Source organism: Mytilus galloprovincialis, chromosome 6 (genome assembly GCF_965363235.1).
Source record: "Mytilus galloprovincialis chromosome 6, xbMytGall1.hap1.1, whole genome shotgun sequence".
In the NCBI taxonomy this organism is placed as follows: Eukaryota; Metazoa; Mollusca; class Bivalvia; order Mytilida; family Mytilidae; genus Mytilus; species Mytilus galloprovincialis.
In genome coordinates this window covers 94,141,088-94,166,228 of record NC_134843.1, presented here as the reverse complement: position 1 = coordinate 94,166,228, position 25,141 = coordinate 94,141,088, and the positions used below count along the sequence as shown (strand labels likewise).

The following is a 25,141-nucleotide window of genomic DNA, read 5'->3' as shown; positions in this document are numbered from 1 at the left end:
TTATAAAACTGTTATCCGGACAATTTCCAGCAAGTTTAATGAGAGGTTAGAATGTATTCCAGTCGTTTTGTTAACAAATAGCAAATGCAAACATACAGCCGAAACCATGTATTTTATAAAGATTGATGCGTTTTGACATTCAGGCTCGATTATAAATATTGTTAATGAACATGCATCAAAATATCTTGAACATACAATAATGGAACAATCCTTCATTTCAAAAATAAAATTAATTGTCCTTCTTAATCTTAAGTATAGTCATTTTAGATATCAAAAGATTATAACAAATCCATGTTCGTTTAATCAATAATGTAATGTAGAATTTAATTTTTAGTATAATTGTTGACCTATATCAAGTCCATTTTAAATGATAGGTATGCATTGTATCAGAATCAACAACTTATCTATCATTTCCACTTAAGTTGAACATTTTACTTTTTGTCACTGCACAAATATACACAAAACAAACAATCATCACAAAACTACATTGATAGCTATTTCAGACGTAAGATGAAAAATAAACGACAGCAGTGCCATTAAACAATATAGGATAAGATTTTGATTTCTACTTAATGATGTCGTTAACGATTTTTCCTTCTAGATTTCTATTTCGTGTATTCATGCAGCTTTTCTATGTAGGAGAGTTTTATATGAAAATAAACGGTCTTTTTGTTATCTTGCCTATTACTATAGTGTCCTTTCATGACCTTATACTATAGATATAGGAAGCTGCAGTATAAGTGCCAATGAGACAACTCTCCATTCAAGTCACAATATATAAAAGTAATACTATGTTCATTAAAAATAGTTATCAAAGGTACCAGGATTATAATTTAATACGCCAGACGCACGTTTTGTCTACATAACACTCACCAGTGACGCTAAGATTAAAATAGACCCAACATTCCAAAACGTTGTGTAAAAAAAATTACATATCATCGAATGTATGCTAATCAGACATTCAGAATACATTGTTTGATTTTTATGTTAGAATATTTGTCATGTGTTCAAATTCCATGTGTACATGCAGTGAAGAAATGAAATGGCAATAAATTTATCATGACTCAATTGCATGTGAGAACAGTATTAATGGATAATATACACACATAATTGCATTTCTAGTGCAGTTATAATTGGTTGTATCCTTACTAATTAAACATAGCCTTTAATGTGGTTATATGATCATTACCTTACACAACAAATCAGAGGTGAGACTAATGCGCAAAAACAACGATTTGCTATTCTCGATCTGTTATACGCATTACCATGACCAATTATAATGTACATAAACATACGGTTTGATTCGCGAACAACACTGATAGCTATTTCAGACATTAGATGAACAATAAACGACAACAGTGCCATTAAAAAATATAGGATAAGACTGTGATGTCTACTTAATGATGTCGTTAACGGTTATTTCCTCCCAGATTTGTTTTTCGTCTATTCATGTGGCTATTCTTTGCAGGAAAGTTTTTGATGAAGATAAAAGTCTACATTGGTAGCTTGAATCGTTTAGTCCTTTGCGCTCTTAAAACAGTTTATTCGTGTACTCAATGATGATACTAAATTTCAAAGAAGGAAAGTCATTCTAATGACAATCGAATGCAGAATGTAGATTTATACTAGCACGTTAAAGACAACTACTTTTCAATATCAATATAAATATGAAGATGGTATAATTGCCAATTTGACAAATCCCAATCAGAGAACTTTTGAAATAGAATTTAACAATATTACGCCACTGCACGTCATTCAACAATGAACAAAACCAATACTGCATAGCAAGCTATATAATGCCTCGAATAAAAAATCAAGCAAGAAAACCAAGTGCCTTATTTATGAACAAAACAACGAATCATAGATATGATAAACAGCAATAAACGACAACTAACGAATGAAAAGCGCGTGACTTAGGACAGGTATATAAAGTATGTGGTGGGCAACCTATCCCTATCCTAAGACACAACATGAGAACCAAATTCTAACGTCAGATGAAATGGGCTCATCAAATTCATCAAATCGAAACATAGTAGAAAAAAGTAACAAAAACACTGAAAGGACGTTGCATGGTATGCATATATTCGTACAACAAAAAAGACAATAATTACAGATCTGATAGAAATCGTAGTTACTGATGGTTATTCCAAAGCCAATAAGAAATTCAAAAACATTCATGTATTAAAGACTAAAGTATCAGTCTGTACACATCCAACACCCAATGGATAAAGTGCAATGGTTACCATTTAGATTAATGTTATGAAAGGGATTACTTATTTTACTCGGACCGTTTCTAAAATTCCAAGCTCGGTAAACAAACGCCAAACTTTAAAAATTTGCGTGTAAAGAGTTTTCCGTTTAAAACTGAAATATTTAGATCAAAGATAGACAGTTTTTTTCCTTTTTTTTTAATTGATTTATTTATTTAAAGTAAGGGCTTTAGGGGTAAATTTCAGCAGTACTTAGAAAATTGTTTATTATTTGTCAAAAAAAAAAATCATTAAGATAACAATGAGTAATGATGATTTTATCAATGCAATCTCACTGGGTTTTGTCATAAACTGTTATTCATAACAGTACAAGAACATGTTATCGAAGGGGCGCTATTAGTGACCATATGAATACCTACATCCTACCAATACACTTTATAGCCGAAACGATTTTTATCAAATAGGAAAAGTCTTGTTTGATAAGATTGTGTGGAAGTGAAGTGTAAATAGTTATCAAAAGTACCAGGATTATAATTTAGTACGCCAGACGCGCGTTTCGTCTATATCAGACTCATCAGTGACGCTCATTTCAAAATAGTTATATAGGCAAACAAGAACAAAGTTTAAGAGCATTCACGATCCAAAATTCCAAAAACAGTTAAAACAGTTAACAGTTGAAAAATCAAAACTGTCAGAAAAACCAAGTTGACCACCAAAAGTACGTTATTTACCTAAAAGATCCAAAGAATTTTTACTTTCCAAAAAATGTTGATTTCACTATATTCATACGTTTACTACAATTGTTATTGATGATTCTTTGATAGCAGTAAAGTAACTATAGTTAAAATACTGACCTATGTTTGTATCTACTAGATGCTGAGACAAAACGATAGTGTCTGTTGTTTGTTGTTGTTGCGTAGTTTATGTATCTAATACGAACAGTGACCTTCAAATATTCACGAGAGGCCTTAAGCTTTAATATGGATATAATAGAATGGTTTACTATGTAGAAGAATTTTTATCTTCATTGTTAAGAGTTTTACCGTTTACAATAATTTTTACAATAACACGTTATGGCTTCTTTTATGACGTCACATTTTCAAATCTATTGTAGATGGGGGCGATATTTTGACTCCCGTAACAACTTGGCTATAAGAATCATATAAGAATTCAATGATTTACAGTAACAAGTTAGAAGTATTTTATTCTACACTGATGTCTGATATTACTTGCGAAAATTAAGACTAAAAGTTCAGCTGGTTTTTCGGTTTGTATACAAAATAATAGGGGTTGTCTTTTATAAAAATAGGAAAGAAACTGGTAGTGAATGGTAGAATAAAACAAAATACTAGATAAACTGACCAATTGTTAAATTAGTACTATATGTTGATATATTTGATTTCAAAAAATTTTGTTCACAATTTTCAGTTGTATCATTTCTCGAACTTTTTAATAAAAGTTTATATTTTTATAGAATTAAAGAATATAAGCTACTTTGTTCATTCAACGTGTACATATCTATATATGTCGAGAAGCCTCAAAAGTATTATTTTCATCTATGAAAGCTTTATAGATTCTTCATTGTACGTCATTTTGTGACGACTTAGAGAAAACAACTTTCCAACTATAAACAAACAAGTTTGAACAAATTTAAATTAGATGTTAATGATAATGTGTTTATTCAATGTAAATAAACAACGTAAATTAAGCGCTACCTTGGCCTTCATTAGGGTCAATATGTTGTTTTTGTTTTTACTCCTTTATTTTTCGACTTTTATTTTCAAACGGAAACAAAAAAATCAAATCTGCAAAATATTTTGGATTTTTTATTTAATTTAATTTATCAAGGGATATACTATACTGTTAAAATATTTATGAGACACAAAAAATGAGATTGATCTTTGTTAGGTGACATAAGCACAAATAGAATCGATTTAAACGAAGATATTTAATAAGGATATTAACACCAATTTTGTTATTTCAAAACCATTTTCTTAAAATAAACATTGAATTTTTTTCATAATTAACATTTGGTCTTTCTTTAAATTAATATATTAATGGTTTACGTCTGGAAGATAAAAGCATGATATTCCCTCTGTTCTGTTAATGATTGTTTTATGTTTTTGATAATGTTTATAGACCTATTTCCTTTACGATAAAGTTTATCAACATGCACTGAACAGACCAATCACATTTACTCGAATATTTAAAATGACTGAACCAGGAAGCTATTAATGTCCTGTTATTTTTTTTTTTAATCTTTATTAAGAAACAGATTATCTCAACAGTATGGGTCCCCAATGCTCTTCAATATCTAAATATATTTGTAATTGTTTACTTTTTTAAATCAATAGTATCTTCTATGAACAAAACGCGTATCTGATGTATGATTTATTTACTGTTTGAAATAAAGAATAAAGACAACATTTTTATTTTTCATTACATTTATGCTTTATACTCGTATCTTAAAACATTTATCAACAACTTAAATACATCAGATATCGTACGTAGTTGATTGTAGGAGAATAAAAGAAAGTGAAATTATAGTAATACAAATGCGGGGCATCCTTAATGCAATAAAAACACAAGCTGATATGAAATAATAAATAAATTATAGTTGCCAATGAAACAACTACCCACCCGAGACCAAATGACACAGATGATATCAACCATAGTTTATCGTACAACCGCCATGTTTCCAACGATTGCAAGCATATATTTAACTTTAATACATTGTCTTAAAAAGCATAGGAAGAATCTAGCAATAAATCCTATGATACCGCTATTATAATAGACAAGATACAAATAGAAAATAAAACATTCATTATTCGATAAATAGGATAAAAAAATATAAAATAAGATAAAACAGAACGATACTAACTTATTTCGAAAAACTATACGCACGGCACTAAATAACTAAACTTCAACTTCATTAATATCTGGTTGGTACAATAGTTGCACTATATTGCTTAAGACAAGGACAACTCGAATGAAATGAGGAGGATATAGTTGCAATTATCAACGACGGAGAATATCAATGCGAACCAGTGTCATCGATATTCCGTAATTTTAAACTTAAATAAATTTTAGCGAAACTTCCGATTCATTGATTATTGGTTACTTAGTGTCCGTAAAAAGGGAAACTTTAACCTATCTGTTCAGACCCTATGTTCGGTATTTAAGAAAGCAGCACTATTTAATGAGAATCTTAACAGAACGCTCTCTTTGACGTTACCTCAAACTGCGAGAAGAACTTTTATACTAGTCTTTACGGGCATGTTGTTCAAGCTGGAATGTCAGTACATTTGTTATGTAGTAACATTAAATTTAAAACGGTTTAATAAATTCCTTATATGCAGTTATCTGTCGAGGAAATCATGATAGCTAGCATAAACTCTGGAATATCAACTAAAAAATATTTACACCATATGCAGGAGCTACAGAATTGATGCTACATAGGAATGGAAAGTTCACAATTGAGCGGCTGAATTCATCTTTTTTCTCTTTTTCTTAACCTTTTAGTTGTACACTGATCTTCTTTATGCCCGCGTCACACTGTCCCGATTTTTATATACGATGGACACCCGAATGCTAAAATTGTAAGTTCGTACGAAGTTGGTCCCGATCTCGTTAAAATACCAAAAAGTGACCGAAGCAAGTACGATGAATAACGAAGTCTATACGATGGTGCCGAAATTGTATACGATAGCAAAAGATGAACATACGAAGGTTAACCGAAGACGGGTATTTAAGCTTCATATCTCAGCCGTAGCCTACACGATGGATCACGAAGGATACACGATGGATTACTAAGGCTACACGATGGATTACGATGATGGCGCGATGGCCATACGATGTCTAAAAAATACGAACAGAATTTCGACAACATATAGTTTCTGTACAAGTCTGCCATGCATGGCGGGTAATCGATCTTTTTGTCTAATTCTTATAAAACTTAGTTTATTATCCCCTCGCCTACTACAAAAATGTACGTGTAGATAAAATTGTTATGGACACTCTAGAACCAAAATGCTCAAAACTTGGTATGGTGTTACTCGTTAAGAATATCTTAAGCTCTATTGACTTTAAAGTTCAAAGGTCAAGGTCACAGTGGCAGTTGTAATACAAGGCAATATCACCCTTGTTGACACTCTAAAACCAATATGCTTCAAAAGATTTTAACCACATTTGGTATATTATTCCTCCTTGTAATGATCTGACATTTTTTACGTTCAAGGCCAAAGGTCAAGGTCATGCAGATGGACTTGTTTTTTCTCCTTGAAATAGCATAATACACAGGAAATTGGTTGCTCATTTCTTTACCTGCTGGTTCTAACGACAATATTAAAGGTATTTCCAGTTACTAAATGTTTTGGTTGATTTCTAAAAGAATAGTTTATGTATCAAATATGCATATTCAATTTACCATTTTCTGCATGTGTCATATACAAATATAGTGTCCATATTTGTCCCCAATATGTTACATACGAGGGGATGCCACGCTTGGCATTGCCTTGTTTGAACTGTAAAATGTGTGCACTAGTCTGAATAATCACCCATAATTATGCCCAAGTTTACTGATCTATCTTAAAGGTAAGGTAATGGGTTCGTTGGTCCCTTTTATTCAAAAAGAGCTCTTTCCAGGAGAATATCACAATAATATAGACAAAAGGAAGGATGTGGGGAAAGCAACAAAGGCGGCAAAATATGACATATAGAAAACAAAATGGTTATGGAGTAAACATTCGTGTGACAACAACTCAGACGATACATAAAAAATCAGAATAATGAATAAAAAGTTGGTTTCCCTATATACGTGTACCTGCAGTGTTGGTGTACGAGGCGCGTTTATTTAAAGGAACCCCAGCATGTAATGATATGAAACAATCCAGATGGAAAAGGCCTGAACATATCGCTCTTATCGTAACTAACGTTTTTGTCTTTTCGTGTTGTTGTTGTGAATGGAAGAAATTGAATATGTTCCGACATTGTCTAATATAAATTAAAAACTCTAAATTCTTTGTCACCTTTAATTATGTTACTTGATATAAAAAATTGACAAAAAATAATATTTTACTTGTAAAAGTAAATCCTGAGACGTAATAGCTGCTCTTTTTGTTCCATTTGGATTAATAGAAACAACGCTGTCGCCTTTCTTGTTCTCATAGAATCATATGATATGAGCTCCATGTTTTGTAAACGTCTTTCTTAACTGTCGTATTGGACTGACCAGTGCATATTGCGCATAGCACTTTAAATGTATTTTAGCGCGAAAATTAATTTAGCTGGATTTATTGCCGTCGTAGTTCCATCTTGTCGCCTTCGTACTTTTATTCGATGGCAACACGACGGGATTACGAGGTCTTCACGAAGTCGTGTTGCCATCGTAAGACCTTCGGGTACCTTCGTGATTCATGCGTGTAGACATCGTAATGTCAAAACTGCCCGATGGAAACGATTGAAACACGAATGCAATACGATGTGAAAAGATGCATTCCCGGTGACATTACGATATTGAGGATGGTGATACGAACTCAATACGAACCCTCAATATCGGGCGCACCTTCGGGGATTTTTTAACATGTTAAAAAATTTAGAACCCTTCCCGAAGTTGTCCCCGAAGGCTAGAAAAAGTGGCCGATGATTACAGATGGTTAAAGATGGCACTACGAATAGCCCGATCTGGATACGATCAGCCCCGATTTAAAAAATTTCCATTATCGTGTTGCCATCGGCGTAAAAATCGGGACAGTGTGACGCGGGCATTACCACTTTCTAGAATCTAAATGTAAGTCAAAATGAAACAATACTTGAACACTTAAGTTAATCTTAAACAACAAACACAAATCATTGATACTAATACCCGACATTGAATCTATCATTTAATATGTTTTTTATTATTTTATTTACATACTTACTTTGCTTCCAAATAAGAAGGCAAGTGTTACTGTCGTTGTTAGCTGTGTATGAATAAATATTACTAAATATACCAAATCAGGGTTCGATGGAAAGGGATGCTGTAAAAATATCCTGAAATATGACGACAACAAATGTTAAATTTAAATTAATTTTAATCCCTTAAATGATTGAATACATATTTTCAAGCTGGGTGTACTGTCATTTTTTAAGGTAATTCTCTTTTTTTTTCCCCGTTTTGATTTTAATTTTTCATTGTGACTTTCCTCCTCTATTTGTTGGTCAATTAACGAGGAGATCGTCAACTTACTTCATTCACATGAATAACTCACAACATTGTGAGCTAAGGAAGATACGTAATTTGAATAACAACGTATTGAACCATCTAACGAGCTACTACCCAATACTAATTGATATTCTGCAGATGACGTAAAATCAAAATGAATATTTCAGATGGAAAATCATTGTCTAGTGTTTGCAGACTGTATTAATTCTGTATGTTGTTTCTGTGAATAAGACTAGAAAAAAACGAAAAGATCACTCCGGAATTAAATATTTGGACCTTCCTTTCAGATTATTTATATTAATAGAAACGTTGGCAATGAAACAACAAGTTGTTATTAAAAATTAATGTATAACAATATTGTGATTTTTATAAGCGAAACAACAGAGATACAATCATATTTAAAATAAAACAAGCAAGCCTATGATGCATAGACTATCCTTCATGTTGTATTTGATTATCATCTTTTTTATGGTAACTATAAGAAAATATTAATGCCAATCTTATTTGAGTGGGATAAGATTTATGAGTTTCTACTGATTGAAAATACGCATTTGTCATCATTAAAAGTAAACAAATTGATACTATGTATTTGCAATGTACCATAATTTTGATCATGATTTACTTAGTCTTCATTTATTATATATGATTAAGAATGGAAATCGTTGTATTATTAAAGGTTGTGGATTTATGTTGCATTAAATCGTTAGGGACATCATAAGAATTACTTTTTGCATAAGTGTACACGTACTACCTGTACTAGTGTTTTCAAAAAGCCACGGAAATATGAGATTTCAACATTAAACAGTAAATAAGCAAATTGATTTTATCAGAGGATGCAATTTAAATCTACTATAGATATGACTTACATTGATACATTAAGAAATAATGACAACAGAGTCTCGTTATAAATAGCCCAACTGATAAATCTGCTTTCATTGAATTCAGATGGGGCTTTTCTTACGACAATACATAGTCGTATTCCCCATATCAGGAACAATAGTTCAGCTGAAATAATAAAAAAAAATATTATACTAATTCATTAGACATGTGAACATAAAATTGCCCTTTGGAACAACCCTTGAAAATAAGTTAATACCATAGTCTAGCAAGTAAATCAATCAAACAAAATATATTATACCTCAATAATTTGACTTCCCAAGTCCATGTGAAGGGACAATGATATGTGTGCATATATATCCAATGACCTGCTCGCACTTAAAATTATTTCTATGTTCTGTCAGCTATTAAATCAGAGGTAAACATGTACTTCACATTTTATATTAATAATTTCAATAGCTTGTTCTGTTGACTGTTATGTTTCATAAAGCCTGTACACTTAATTTGACAAGTAACAATAATAGTAATAATTTCAAATATTGTTTTATACGGACTTATGATGATTTTGGTTATGATATATTAAATCATTTTAAATAACTGATTTACATTCTTGAACGTATGGCTCTGCATTCTGTCGCTTATGTACTTATATTTCAGCAGAGTACAACTTTGCCCCAGACAGTGTATGACATCTTTGCACTACATTGAGAACATGGTTCATTAATTTTAGATCGGTTCTTTAAAACATCGTTGCATTGCTTAACTGAATGAAAGCGTTTAAAGATTATATTTGTTGCTGAAGAATATAATGCAATTTATATTATGGATATGAAATATAAATGATTGGCATAAGGAATTACTCGTTTAAGCAAGTTGCTCGAATTCTTAGTCGTATAGCTACTATCTCAGACTATTTTTGTTATAAATATGCATGCACAGCAGTAGCTAAAGTATATCTATTATTATAACGATCATTAGATTAGTAGCTTAATTGTTGAGTGTGTCACACGTTTCTTCTGACATTCAAATGTTTGATTCGACTGTCCGGGATAAAACCTAATGCTTCATATAACCGAGTAAATGGTACCTGTCACGTTTGTATAGGTGTCCGTATATGAATCATGAACTTACCAATAGCAGCCGAATGGTCCCACCAATCAGCTGAACACTGGAAGGCCTTCAACTCATTATAATGTTTACCTACAAAGAGACATGTATATCATTAAATTAAAAACATGGCTGTTAAGAAAGAACATTTTGCCTTTATTGACATAATCGTATAGGTGAAATACAGTTATGTTCTCTTCTTTTATATCGTGCAGGTTTTTATTATCTAAAATGTTTTATGGCAAATGTTATGCATGGGGCCTATTAACATGTTTATAATACTTTTTTATTACAACGTCTGAAACCATTAACATGGAGAAACAATAAAATAATGAAATAATATAATATCTTTATGGTTTAAAGTAGTCGCTTTATTACTTATCCTATTATAATACTGATAAAAAAAAAATTCTTTATAGCCACATACGATATACGGTCAAAACTTTGAAACATAATTTCGGTCTATTGACCGAATTAACAATACGAATTCTTTCTTTCCAAATGGAATTTCCTGGTTTTATGGTAATTTGATTAACAAAACTCAGTTAGCTATCAAACACTAAGGAAAATATTAATGATCAAAATCTTACAGTTCTTTTGAAAAGACAAATTAAATGAGTTGTATTTACATATCTTTTGGTAAAAATTCTCTAAATGAAAAACATATTTCAATGAAGTATGTCATCGGGCGTCAATTAGCTATCTAGCATGAAATAAACATATCAATTATTGTCCTTTACAATCTTATGTTTAGCTGATTTCTTTTGTTGAGAATAAAACTTCTCTAATGTTGTCATATTGCATGACCTTTCAGCATCTTAAATTTTTTTGTTAAAATTACAAACACCTTTATTTAAATGATTTGTGGTCTACCGTCCATTTGTGGTAAATAAAAAATAAGCTACTGCTTAGTTATGCCTTAGTTAGAAACACAACTTCAAACAATTATATATCTTTCATTTTTTTGTCATATTAACAATATTTCAAACTAATATAAAAGAAGTTTGAGATCTCAAAGAATATGTTTAAACACGCCAAATTTTCTGTGCCTGTCCCTGGTCTGAAAAGAGCCTCTAGACTAGAACTTATAAGTTTTTAATTTTAGTTCATTTATCTGTTTTATAGTTTGGTATTCATTGAAGGAAAACAGAGTTGGTTTAGAGGCCAACCGAATCCCGCCTCTGGGAGAGGAACTTTCTCGCAGTGTTGAAGACATATTAGTAACCTTCCCCTGTTTTCTGCTCTTCGGTAGCTAAAAGGTTGTCTTTTTGACACATTCGTCATTTCCATTCTCAAAGTATTCATATTCAATATCATATAAATCACGAAATATGGTATAATAAGAACTTAATGTTATGAGTTTACTTTTCTATTTTGGCTAGAGGTATAGGGGAGGGTTGAGATCTCATAAACATGTTTAACCCCGCCGCAATTTTGCACCTGTCCCAAGCCAGGAGCCTCTGGCCCTTTGAGATATTATGGACATAATTGTGCAAATCGTGATACAAGCATGAAATTTGGTATATGGTTGGACAAAATGATAATTAAAAAAAAGTCAGATGCTGGCCATAAAAAGATCTCATTTTTTCAAGATGGCCACCGCTCATTTTGAAAATGGCGTCATATTCAATTGCTTAAATTTCGTAAATCATTTGATACCTGTGTAACAGGTATAATCCAATATCAGTTTTAATAAAACTTAAAGTACAGTTCCTAAAGTACGAAAAACCAATACCTATATTAAGAAAAAGAGTGACTTCCGGTCCCAAAATGACGGCAAAATGTGGAAAATGTCAATTTTATCATTTCTATCAACCGTAAGATATTACTGACTTTTTAAAAGTTTAAACGCATATATAGTTTGTTTAGAAAGACAGATCGCTTATCTTATAATTATCTCACAGTTACCAATACACAAACATGTACACGGTAGGCCTGAACGGTAGTATTTACAGTTACCAACACAGCTGAATTTCTGGAATCCGCATTTAAAAAAATCAAGACACGAGGATCAGCGCCCATTTTGGTTTCCAATTATCATTGTTTTTTTTTCTTTAACCCAACTCCTGTGGTCATGACCTGGTACATGAACCTGTCGAATGCATAAATCCAGACGTGCCCAAACATGTCCACCTTGATATATGCTTCTCCTTTGATGTGCTCCAGAAGATTAAAATCGTTTGCAAGAAAGCAGCAGCCTTATGATGCTATTGCGCCTACCACAGGTAATGATAATGATTGTGTGGCAGGCGGAATAACATAATAAGGCCGCTGCTTCCTTGCAAACGATTTTAATCGTGCCTCCTTAACAGCAAACGGTGATGTTTCCGTAAATGATGCAAACAAATACTTCTATGATGTCCATGTCTTCATAAAAAATCGGGCAACAATGTCTGTTACATCTGAGAATACTTCCAATGTCTGCCAAACTGTCCTTTGTACTCTCCAATGAAATGCCGACTCAGTGTCACACCCACAAAATGCATGGAATAAAGGCAAAGCTGCTACACGAGGACCAAACGCATTTGATATGACATGTACAGGAAGCAGTCGAAAGTATTTATTACTTAAAAAACCTATCCACAATTTGTCCTCACCTAATCTTGCGAGCACTGCAATTTCTAATACTACTACATCTATGTCAGTAATACTTAAAATTACGTTTTACAACCATTTTCAGCAGCATGCTTATCATGGATAATTTTTCGTGTATCTGCTTTTTTACGGTTACAAGGGGATAGCTGCGAAGTATCCGTATTGAAATTGCAAAATACATTTTCAACTTGAGTAGCATAAGCATTTTCATAAGTCTCTAAAGAAGCAGTTCTGTCGGCAAAAAAACTTGAACAATTCCGTTTTGTTATCATCTTTACAGAGAAAAATACTCAAAACCCTTAGCGTTCTACCAGAACCAACAACTTTCCGTCTAGCACAATTACTTTACTTTTGTTTTTCTCCCAGCCTTTAAATAATTAATTTAGTAAACAACAAATCGATGTCTTCTCTTGGATTCTTATTGAAGGAAGATTTATGTAAGGCAGTATGATATCATTTACATAATCATCATATATGTTTTCCCCAAGTGGTGGCAATAAATTAACCATTGCTGCCCCACCAACGATAAATGCGTCAGAATTTGGATCAGTTGATCGCAAATCGCAGAATGTTTCAAGTATATCAATTTGCTGCGATTTAGTACCACATCCTAACACATAGACGGAGGAGCAGTTTGGTTATAACGGCTAAAGAAGAAATAAAAAATCTAGAACAGAGATCGGAATCAGTGTTCAGGTTCTCTAGCTTTGTTTTTTGACAAAGAAGTTTCCAGTTTCATTTTACGGCTCTTATATGGAAATGTTAAAAAAAGCAGATTCTCTTTCGTTTCGCATTTGCTTCAAAAGATCGTGCTGTTTTGACCCAATATCTTCGAGTTTATGTACATATCTTACCTACTTCTGAATCAACAATTTCCTTAAAAGAGTAATTTGTGTACAAATCTGACGACTCTTCTAGATATGGATTATCAAACTTATTCATCACTTTAGAAAGCCTTTAAAGTTTTTCGAAGAAATCCTTTTGTGTTTTCGTAGAGTTTTCATGACGTCGTTCTTCTGTTGTAGAATGACTCAAACCACTAAATCTTTTAAATTCATCTACCAGTCTACTGACTTCTGGTTCAGCTACCATCTGTCGTCTCGAAGGTATCTTCGATTAAATGTATGGTACCAACATCGCCGTTCACGACTTATTATTCTGTGTTTGTGTCTGATCAATTGTAAGATAAGTCATCAACTTGCTGGCCTTACGTACAGTAAAAATTACCATTTTCAAATTTCATTGCCACGTGTGGTTGATGTTGTTGAAGGGAAGCCATATCTAGGAGATGGATGGGTAACATCGAGCATGCTTTACACGATCAACACCAACATCGGTATCATGCTTGATATGGACTGTTTGTAAATTACGATATCTGACTCGTGAAATGAGCGTACTATTGAAAGAACATGAAGTTCTTTATTCATAATTGAACGCCAGAAATTAAAGTGTGGTGTATATGACAATCTTTCCTTACACCCGTTGATCACAGTCATGAACTATATGTTCTGTGTTAACGGTTTCATAACGGCTGGTATTATCAATTCAAGCAAACCACATATGCAGTTATCTGATGGGCGTGTCTATTCCTAATTACATTTGAACATACATGAAAAGCATCTGCTATTCTAGGTGTTGCAATATCGGATTCAGTGGCATCGACCCAATGGTGTAAAATAGTCAACAAAGGCACCAGGATTATAATTTAATACGCATAACAAGCCATTTAATGTACAATCCACCAAACATGACGATAAACGTATGTTCTTCGTACAAGTCTGGCCATTCCAACTGTTTGCCCGATATTTAGAAAGTTAATCAGCTTTTCATCTGATCCATCGAATGCTTGATCATTGCAACTGAAAGGGCGTGTTTTCAAACAGTGGCATCAAAAGCAACACTTTATACTAGAACAGAACCTAGATGCTTAGAGAAATGAACCACGATCAAGATATGTTCAAGAAATTCAAATCCTCATCTGTTGGATGAACTACGATTTTCATTATTGTGCCCTTGCAGTGCGTGTAATTTGTTCTTTATTAATAAAAAGTTTGCGCATGCGCGAACTTGTTAAACGTATGTGTATCATAACCTTAAAAATATCATCAAACAAATTCATACCATCTTTAAAAACTCAAAAACGTTAAGCATGTAATAAATAATTCAAATGTTTGTGTGTGAATTTTGTAACATTTTCACGCATACGCAAACCAAAAAAATGTCAAATATTTATTTCTAGTATAAATGTCACATGTTAATAAGGTATCCACCAAACCTGGTAATATTTTTTACTCAGAGAAGGTCAACGAAAACTTTTTCCAGAAAAATAAGTATTTCAATCTGGAAAAAATCAGCCATTTTAAAAAAAGGTGGTTGCCATCTTGAAAAAATAAAATTTTCTTATGGCCAGCAGTTTTTTCTTAAAAAGTATGTAGTAATGATGCTTCGTGCTAATTTTCATGCTTGTATAATCATTTGCACAATTCCTTTGATTTTGCTTGCTAATATCTTCCACTATAGCTTGCATCATTTTTTTTTTTTAAATAATGCCTCTCGGAGCTAGAGAATATGCCTGAACGCCTGTGACACTCAGCAAGTGACGGCAACAACTTAATTCAAATATCCTTTTTGTTTTCGGATGTGCTTTTTCTAGGTTATTGCTATTTTGTAAAATTAAGAATGGAAATGTGTATGTATATTATTGGCATAATAATATGTGATAGTAGCCTATATTACCTTGAGGCAGAAGTTTTAAACAACTATTTAGTTAACGAATGAACGGTACAGCTGTCATAATTTATTTTAACAGATAAAACAGAGTGATAACTTATACTCTCTATGCGAATTAATATTTTTAGATGACGTCAATGTGAAAGTAATGATAGTCCCCAAGCCATACAAATATTCAAATCGTGTGTATGTTATTCATATCCACATTCTTTATAAAACAATAGTTTAAAACCTTTTGTCTTTGTCTGTTTTAAGTCAGAAATATGGCAGTTGTTTCCCACGTTTGTTCCGTTGATAGATATCATTTGATTTTGTCAATTTCTATGATATTAGTTTCAATCTGTTTCATAGAGTTCAGACAATTTCAAGTCTATGAAAAGTGTTAAAAGAAGACCATGTCCTTATAAGTTTAAGGGGCTACAAGGGTATTTCAATGAAGCGCCCTGTTCAAACCAAATCGTAAATTTCTCTTAACAGTACTTTGCCTTTCCATCAGTTGTTGGATAAAATACGAAATCTGCATAATGTAACTAATTTCTAACCCTTGTTTTTGCTAATCTAGCTTGACTCGATAGATATGTTCTTACCTTCTACAACTTGTGGTGGTCCTGCTATTGTTCTGGCTGTTAAATATGCAGCAAATACAAATATTATAAGCAAAAGTCTTTTGATCAAATCTGTATCTGATATTTTCACTCGCTGTGCAGATCGCACTCGAAATACTACTGAAATCCTAAAAAATTAAAAAAAGCTTAATAAAATACACAGAAACATTTTTTTAAAGTTGTAATATGATAGACTATTTCCAACAAGACAAAACTCTATGAACATACATAGTTGATTATGGTTGAATAAACTTACTGTGTTCAACATGTCGTGCTAATTCAGAACAAGTCGACAATTAATCTTAATTTCCGAGCTCAACAAATTTGAATGATTAGAAATTCAGACTGTCAATGGAAAAGGAGAATATGTGGATAAGGGAAGATATGGTTAATATCAAAAAGCCACAAACTGACCACAAATAAAGGCAACAATAGAATACTGCTGTTCGAAATTCATACATCGATTGAGAAAAAAACAAATCCGGATATAACATAACAATGGCCGTTTTCCTGACTTGGTACAGGACATTTTTGGAAAAAAATAGTGGGTTGAACCTGGTTTTGTTGCATGCCAAACCTCCCGCTTGTATGGCAATGTTAAATATAAAATTCAAATGACAACATTACAAATAAATGGGAGAGCATATAGGACAGAGAAGCACACGAATAATAGCTAACAAAAGGTACCAGGTTTTAAATTTAATACGCAAGACGCGCGTTTCGTCCACAAGAGAGTCTTTTGGATTATATAAAGTGCAAAGCCAGTGGGATGTCCCCCTGCAAGGCACTTCAGTTTTATCGTTCACATTGGAACATGAGAAATGTAAAAAGGCTTACAAAGTCTGAAAAGATTGTCGAGAGATACACATGGGACCTTTTAAAGTCAGAGAAAAACTATTAATGTAATTGAAAAAAAAAACAGACGACCATAGGACGAGCATATTTTTAAAAGATGGACGAAAAATACCAGAGATATCAAACTTCTAGATCGAAAATAAACTAACAACACCATGACTAAAAAGGAAAATGAAAAACAGACAAATAATATGACCAAGACACTAAATTTGAAACTAAAGAATAAGCAACACGAACCCCACCAAAAACTGATGGTGATTTCATGTGTTCCGAGAAAAGTAACCAGATGCTGTTCAACCTGTGGCAGCCGTTGTGTTGCTAATGTAATGACAAACCCGGTAAATAGTCTTATTCGGAAGGTCACTTTCGTGAAAAGTGATCGGAAATGTAGTTACGACACAAGGAAAATATCCGTTAACATCTGTGAAATATATATTCTATAACGGTTAGCCATCTCGTGAAGGCGTCCGTAAAACTAAAGAATGATTTCAACTTCACCATTTGCAACTCTTAGTTTAAAATTTCCTAAAATTTAAAATGGATAAAACGGACAAACTTATAATGAAGAAAGAACCAAATGTATGCTTTTGCCTATTCTTGCGTTTACAATACGAAGACTGTTTCTGTTCTCTGCTGATTTTTTTTACTTCTTATATAGATTTGGGATGATTTTCTGCTTAAACTTTTGTATATACTTCTGTCTTTTGATGCAGGCCTGTTTAATGTGAACTTTTCAGATTTGTGCAGCGAAATATTTCAGCTTTTAATTTTGCTTGGATCTCTATCATTATTGATTGGAGAGTCACTAATGAGTCTGGTGAAGATGAATTATCCTCGTGTAACAAATCAAAATCCTGGTATCATCATCAGTTTTTGATGTTTCATATGTTTCACAATTATTTGGCAATTTTATATGAATATCCGTATTTTTCTCTATTTTCAAAACCATCTTTCCCTCAAGGAATACGCATACATTTGTACCCCGTTGAACAGTGTCAACAGCTAAATAAAGCAAAATTTATATTTCATTTTAGCCACTTTTGAAGAAATGAGAATTTTGAAGTCCAAATGACATTCTTTTTAAAATATATAAAGAGCGCAAACATTTTGAATGGACTTAATCTAAATATTGACATTTTGTGAAGGAAAGGATGAATAAAGAGTTTACAAAATGACTGGCCTTCCAATTCTGCATTCATGGATTCAACCAAACAAAACAAACCTATAGACTACACAAACGCCTCCACTGTCCAAAATCCTGTTTAGTTAATTGCTTCGCAATCGGTTTTTGTCCAGCAATTTTTGCTGTATTATGGAAATCTACTTCCTTAACCACTTACAAAACCTTGGACGCAATCACATACCATTAATCATGACTGTCTATTCGTCAAAGAAAATCATACACTGATTTAAATTCTATAATTGCACTAATGATGGAAACAATTGTGTTTATCGCCAGGGTTAACATTACATATCCTTAATACTTTTTTCAGATCCAAGTTGGTAACCTTTTACTAAACTATTGGTAAAGAAATGGTTATTCGAATTTCCAGTATTTTGTTCGATTACACGTGTAATTGTAAATCTTTGAAATCAATATGAAATCATAATATGGAGTTACTTTTGCCAGCAGTATTCTGCATCTTGATTTTTTTATATATTACCCGCGAGTTTTGACATAATAGAAGTTGAACATTAGTGTTTGTGTCCAGTGATGTAAAGTCATATACACCTTGAATGTATCTATATTACAAGTGTTTTTCTGAGGAATTGTGTATTCCATAATCTCGTCCGACCCGTCGCACTCTCAAATCAATATAGGCTAATGTGAAATGTATAAAATGTTCAATAACAGTTTGGCTGGTGATAAAATTACTATAAAATGTCAGCATCGCTTTACTGTTACGATTTGATGGACATTACCAATTTATCGAAAGACAAATTCTCTTTACGTAATGAAGAAACAAATATAACAGATTTGGAAGTAAAGTGACACTGATTATTTATCTGTCTAACGTCTTATTGAGAGAAAAGGTTAACAGTCAAGTTATTAAAAGACGTTTTTGTCTCATATATCTGCACCTTTATTATCATTTTAGCTAAGTCAATGATATTTATCACTTTTGAATGCCTTATTGCCAGCATCCTTACAGTACTTCATCTTATTTCCTGAAACGGTGTTCATTATCAGCATTTCAAAAAACTACTTATTAGATTAACTGTATAGCGTAAAGACACAGGAGACGTTTTGATAGAATAAACTGCTATATTTTAAACAAATTGGCTACATATTTGATTTTATTGTTCTGTAAAGGAATAAAAACTATATGAATAAGCTGGTTACGATAACCAGAAAGAGGCTGATAACAATAGGGTTAAGTCGTCTAATGCAAATTTTCCTTTATTGGAAGAAACACTTTGTACGAATCAGTGAGCGTTGCTTTTGTACACCAACAAATAAATAGTTCAGTGGCGATTACAAAGAAGAAGAAAAATAAGCAAACAAGAAAACTAACCATCTCTTTTGTGTATTTAAACAATAAGCAGACAGACAAGCGACAAGAAAGACAAGTACACTTCTTATCTAGATTCTACAGAGGATATGCCTGAAAGAACTATAGACGATATTCTGTTTTTTCTTTGAACGACCAAATTATTTTATATCTCTAACTTTGTGAAGTACATATTTTGACCAACTGATGTACGTCAAACCCCGCAATTCTACATCAGAGTTAATGATAATCTAACCATTTTTGTCCCTGGATTCAACATACATTAATAAAAAATATAAGTAAGAAAGCAATGAATGAAGTTGTTAAATTTGATATATGCTTTTTCTGTGGTTCTCTTTAAATATTTGTTTAATTTATTTTCATTAAGATTATAACACTATTTTGACTGCTTTACTTCTATTTTTGACATTTTTACCTGTTATGTCTGTTTGTTTTTTTCACGCATTGTTGTCAATATAATGGAATTTGATGCAACTGTCATACAAGTGAGAGGTTTCACCTAGCTATCAAACCAGGTTCAACCCACAATTTTCTACATAAACGAATGTCTGTACCAAATCAGGAATATGACAGTTGTTATGCGTTCGCTTGATGTGTTTGAGATTTTTATTTTGCCATTTGGTTAGGGACTTTCCGTTTTGAATTTTCCTCGGAGTTGAATATTTTTGTGATTTTACTTTTTAAAGGCTATACGTTTTAATTAACTATTGAGCGGGATTGAATATACTAATTTTATAAAAACAAAATCTATGTTAGTCAGCTTAAACGATTTTTAGCTGCAAAAAATACTTATTAGTTATTAACTGAATGAATCACATTATCTATGAATATCATTATGTTACCTACATAAGTGAATGTCAGATTTAAGAGTTGTCGCATTGGCAATCATACCACATCTTCTTTTTTACATTTAACTTAGATAGAATTTTTGCATCGGTATTGTTATGTTGGCTATATTTATAAACATCTAAACTAAAGGAGTCAAAATTGTCAAATACAAAGAAGATAAAATCATTGTTCACCAGCAGTGGTTATAATATAAAAAAAAGTGTTTCTACAAAAATTTTCATAGCCACAATAGAAACAAAACTGTCATGCAGCTATGACAAAAATTGTGAAACATTTGTACGATTCATTCTTACCTCCATGTCTTCAACAATAGAGCACCATATGATATAGAGAAACCAATTTCCCTAAACCAGCACCGTAATATACATGTCAGTACACTTGCTTCAAAATACCCAGTAATCAACTGGAAACAAATATATCAGAAATGACTAATTCTGCTAATATGCAGGCATTTGAAAATATATATGTCATTGTTTAAAAGTGAATCAAATGCCATTCATTTTTATTATTATCATGGGTGTATGCACATTTTTTGAATATTTCATTTTCTTTAAAGACGCTCAACAAATTACGATGCTTGTTCTTTGACTATATTTCCTTTCCAGCGGCGTCTACCATATGTTACAGGCGTAAATTGATCTCCGGGAAATCTTTTTTTTTTCTTGTTGTTAATGGTTTTCTGATTTTTTTTAATTGAGTTCAACCGGTTGACCCGATGTGAATCTACGTAAATAATGTCATCGGACAATCGGGTAGTACTGTAACGTAAAAGCATCAGTATTGAAACTTAAGAAATTTACGGTAAAATTGACGAAAATCGTTTTCTTCTATTGATTTTGCTTTGGAGCATTTTTTTTTTTGTCTTCTTTTATTCAGACTTAAATGAAAAAAAATACATATACTTACTGGACAATATAAGAAAAATGCACCTAGGACAATCAGACGTAATAATACTGGACTTGCTGCTTTCATTACCTAGAATTATAATGAAAATGTATCAATTATAATGCAATGATACTGACGAGGTGTAACAATGCAAATAAGCTCATCATGGATACCAGGACTAAATTTTGTATATACGCCAGACGCGCGTTTCGTCTACAAAAGACTCATCAGTGACGCTCGAATCCAAAAAAAAAAGTTAAAAAGGCCAAATAAAGTACGAAGTTGAAGAGCATTGAAGGCCAAAAATCCTAAAAGTTTTGCCAAATACAGCTACGGTAATCTATGCCTGAGGTAGAAAAGCCTTCTTCCAATTCTAACTAACAACATTTCACTTATAATTATAAGCTAAAATATTTTTCTACTGATCAGTTGTAGAGCAAAATTCATTAAAACATAAAATATTTAACTAAATTGGTATTTTGAAAGACACAAGAATGCAAGGCGGATTGAAAAATTTTGCGTCGGGATTTAAAATTTATTTAGAAATAATGTTTTTGAGACGAGTGAAAATATAAACCTTAGATATACTTTACATGCTGTTTGGACCAATTAGTGATCTTTTAACTCATAATCATTATTTGTTCATATCATGGATTTATAAATTGATCAAAAACGAAAAAACGGAATAAATTTAAAACCTGCTGCAAGAAAGGAAAAGTAAAATTACTGAACTCCAAAGAAAATCAAAAACGGAGAGAATTTGTGACACAAACTAATAAAAGAATATGGGGTCGTGAATGTCTACGTAAATTTAACAGAAATATGATGATTGTTGTCCATTCGTTTGGTGTGTTTGTGCTTTTGATTTTGCCTTTTGATTGGGGACTTTTCGTTTCGATTTCTTTTCGGAGTTCAGTATTTGCGTGATTTAACTTTTTGGGAGCAGTAATTATCTGAGGCACGGATAGTCAACTTCAATCGTCTACCAGAACATGATGTTGGCGCCTATTTAACTTTGGAAGCATATTATAACAATTCAAAAATACCCTTAAGAGGCAGCAATCAAATAATCAGATAATTCGTTATAGTACACGCAATGTCTGGGATATCATATATTCTTTAGTGTAATAATATTTGACGTTTCGTAGGAGTTTGATGCTAAAAAAATAATAGTTCACAATTGGAATCAATCAAAAATCATCTTTTTGAACGTTATGTTTAGTTCTCAATCAAATTCCAACTGAAAGGGGCTTGGTGGCCGAGTTTTTTAAGTTTAAAAAAGTTGTGAGTTCGAACCCCGATCGTGTGGGTGGAATCAACTCCAATATCTATTGACTATGGTGTTGTCTGTTTCCCTGTCGAAGGTCGGTGACTTTCTCCGGGCACCGGTTTTCTTCACCAATAAAACTATCCGCCACGAAATAGCCCACACGTGGCGCTTAAAAGTGGCGTTACAACACCACTAATTAATCAATATAAATGATAGTAAAGTTATAAAATACATTTTACTGTTTTTTGGTATCTTTTGTTCCATTTTCAATGGGATATATATATGTAACTACCATATTCACCAAACTTGAAATTATTTAATGATTGTATATCATCTGTATAACGGAAGTTAAATAAAAATGCTAGCTTATTTTCATTATTCTTGAGAAGCTTATTTATAAAGCCAGTCTTGTTACAATAAAGGAAACAATTGACGAGAAGAATAGCACAGACGATTCTATAGAAATGCTAATTGTCTCCTAAAGTACACGTCAATAAAATAGAACAAGTCAATAAAACCAAAAAAACAACTTGATTAAATTTCAATATATTTTTTTTTATATTATTGTCTGGTATCCAATAATATTACCCCTTTTTTCATCAAGATTTTTTTTAATCATTTGATAAAAATGAGTAATTAAAAGCACGTAAGGAAGTAATATTGATGACATATATTAGGAAAATAGTACTTTTCTAACATATAATAATAATACTGAATGAAGCAAAATGATCATATATTCAAAATGCACTTTCAATATTTAGCTAATCAATCAACAATTAAATGTTAGTGGGATCATGCTACTAATACAATAAAAATATTAGCGTATTTGAAAATGATTAAATAATTACTTAAAGGTCATTCCACTATAATGCTAAGATTATTTGTCAATCTTTGGAAATCCGTAAAATTCAAATTACAAATAATTACATTTGGAGTAATTAGTGAAATTACCCGCACATTTGCAAACCTAATAACTCTTATAACTGTAATGCGCAAATAGTACAATTTTCAAATCAACTGGTGTTAAAATTGAACAAATCGTTATTCGTATTAGTGACGGGTTAAACCTGTATTATAATTCACCTCCATTTATGTTTTAAACAAAACTTGTTTTGGAAGAAATGCTGTTTTTCGAGTTCTGAAGAGTTTTAATCTTTCGGAGCACCTAACATCACCCCGGTTCTTGATGGGGTTCGTGTTGCTCAGTTGTAAGTTATTTATGGTTTGGGTTTATTCTGTACTGTTGCATGGCTGTATGTCTGTCGGTCATTTAAATGTTTCTGCCATGGCGTTGTTAGTTTATTTCCGACTTTGTATGTCAGTTTAGTATCTTCTGCCTTTCTTTTCCTCGTAACGAGCGAAATATGTATAGATTATCGGAATTTCTACACATTAATATCGTAAAATATCAGCCGCGAGCAACAATGTGAACCTTTTTGGCGAGTGAGCGTAGCGATCGAGCTAAAAAGTTTCACATTGTGTCGAGCGGCTGATATTTTACGATATCTATACGAAAAAAAAACCGATTATCTTTTTATCGTTCTATTACTGGTCGTTTCTTTCTCCTTAATACAATTTTACGCTTGACAAAAGCAAGCTTGATAACGTCTCCTCTCGCATTGTGACGTCGCTGATAACTTCTCCTCTCACATTGTGACGTCGCTGATAATGCCTGGTCTTGTTTTGAAGTCTTGATACGAAAATTACGGAGCAACAGAGCAGGGTGATATAGGCGGAGGGAAGGACGATAATATTTCTTAAGGGGGCTCGCGTGAATAAATCTATTTTTTTTTCTAATATAGGATTTTGCTATTTTTTCAATAAATAAACTTAATCATATACCTAATAGAAAAATAAGATAAAAAACATGGGGTCACCATTCATTAAAGGTCACAATCTGCCTTCAAAAAAAAGCATGCATTTTTGTTTAGGTCATTTTTTTCTGTTGAACTAATAGGTGAAAAAAGTAATATCGAAATAAAAAATGAACTAAATAACAGAAAACGCTTCAATTTTACAAAAGTTTAGTTTAAGAACAGCTTATTTGAAAAAAAAAAAACAATAAGAAATATAGATCCCCGATGAATTACAAAAGATATTTCAATTTTTAAGCCAAAAATGGCATTTTTTCACCAAAAGGAGATAATTTAGAGCTTTTTCATTGATATAAACATTTCAAAAATCATCTTTGGCCATAACGAACTGATTTTATTTTTTGGTAGATTTTTGTACCATATCATAAAGTAACAACTAATAGTGTAATACATATAATTTGTAATGAAAAAAAAATGTTTAAAAAACTTTGCTGAATTTTTTATACCCGCAAGCCTCCTTAAATCTTGTGTACTGCAACAAACAATTTTACAAGCCAGTTAATTTCAAATTCAATTCAAATGATATATATGACATGTTTCTAAAATTACAATATATAATATCAATAGACAAAAACAGGTAAAAAACGCTGCTTTATCAAATAATTACAC

The 25,141-nt window shown here is 32.1% G+C and overlaps 1 protein-coding gene across 1 annotated transcript in view; it reads right to left on the bottom strand.

The window, feature by feature from the left end:
• Positions 1–25,141, bottom strand: part of LOC143080766 (metabotropic glycine receptor-like) — a 66,278-nt gene that overhangs the window by 4,315 nt on the left and 36,822 nt on the right. The window contains exons 6-11 of the mRNA XM_076256788.1: positions 21,410–21,478; positions 20,797–20,906; positions 16,269–16,414; positions 10,381–10,449; positions 9,279–9,417; positions 8,129–8,240 (exon numbers count right to left, since the gene is read on the bottom strand). Coding sequence (XP_076112903.1) covers positions 8,129–8,240; positions 9,279–9,417; positions 10,381–10,449; positions 16,269–16,414; positions 20,797–20,906; positions 21,410–21,478 — 645 coding nt within the window. The remainder of the gene's footprint in view (positions 1–8,128; positions 8,241–9,278; positions 9,418–10,380; positions 10,450–16,268; positions 16,415–20,796; positions 20,907–21,409; positions 21,479–25,141) is intronic.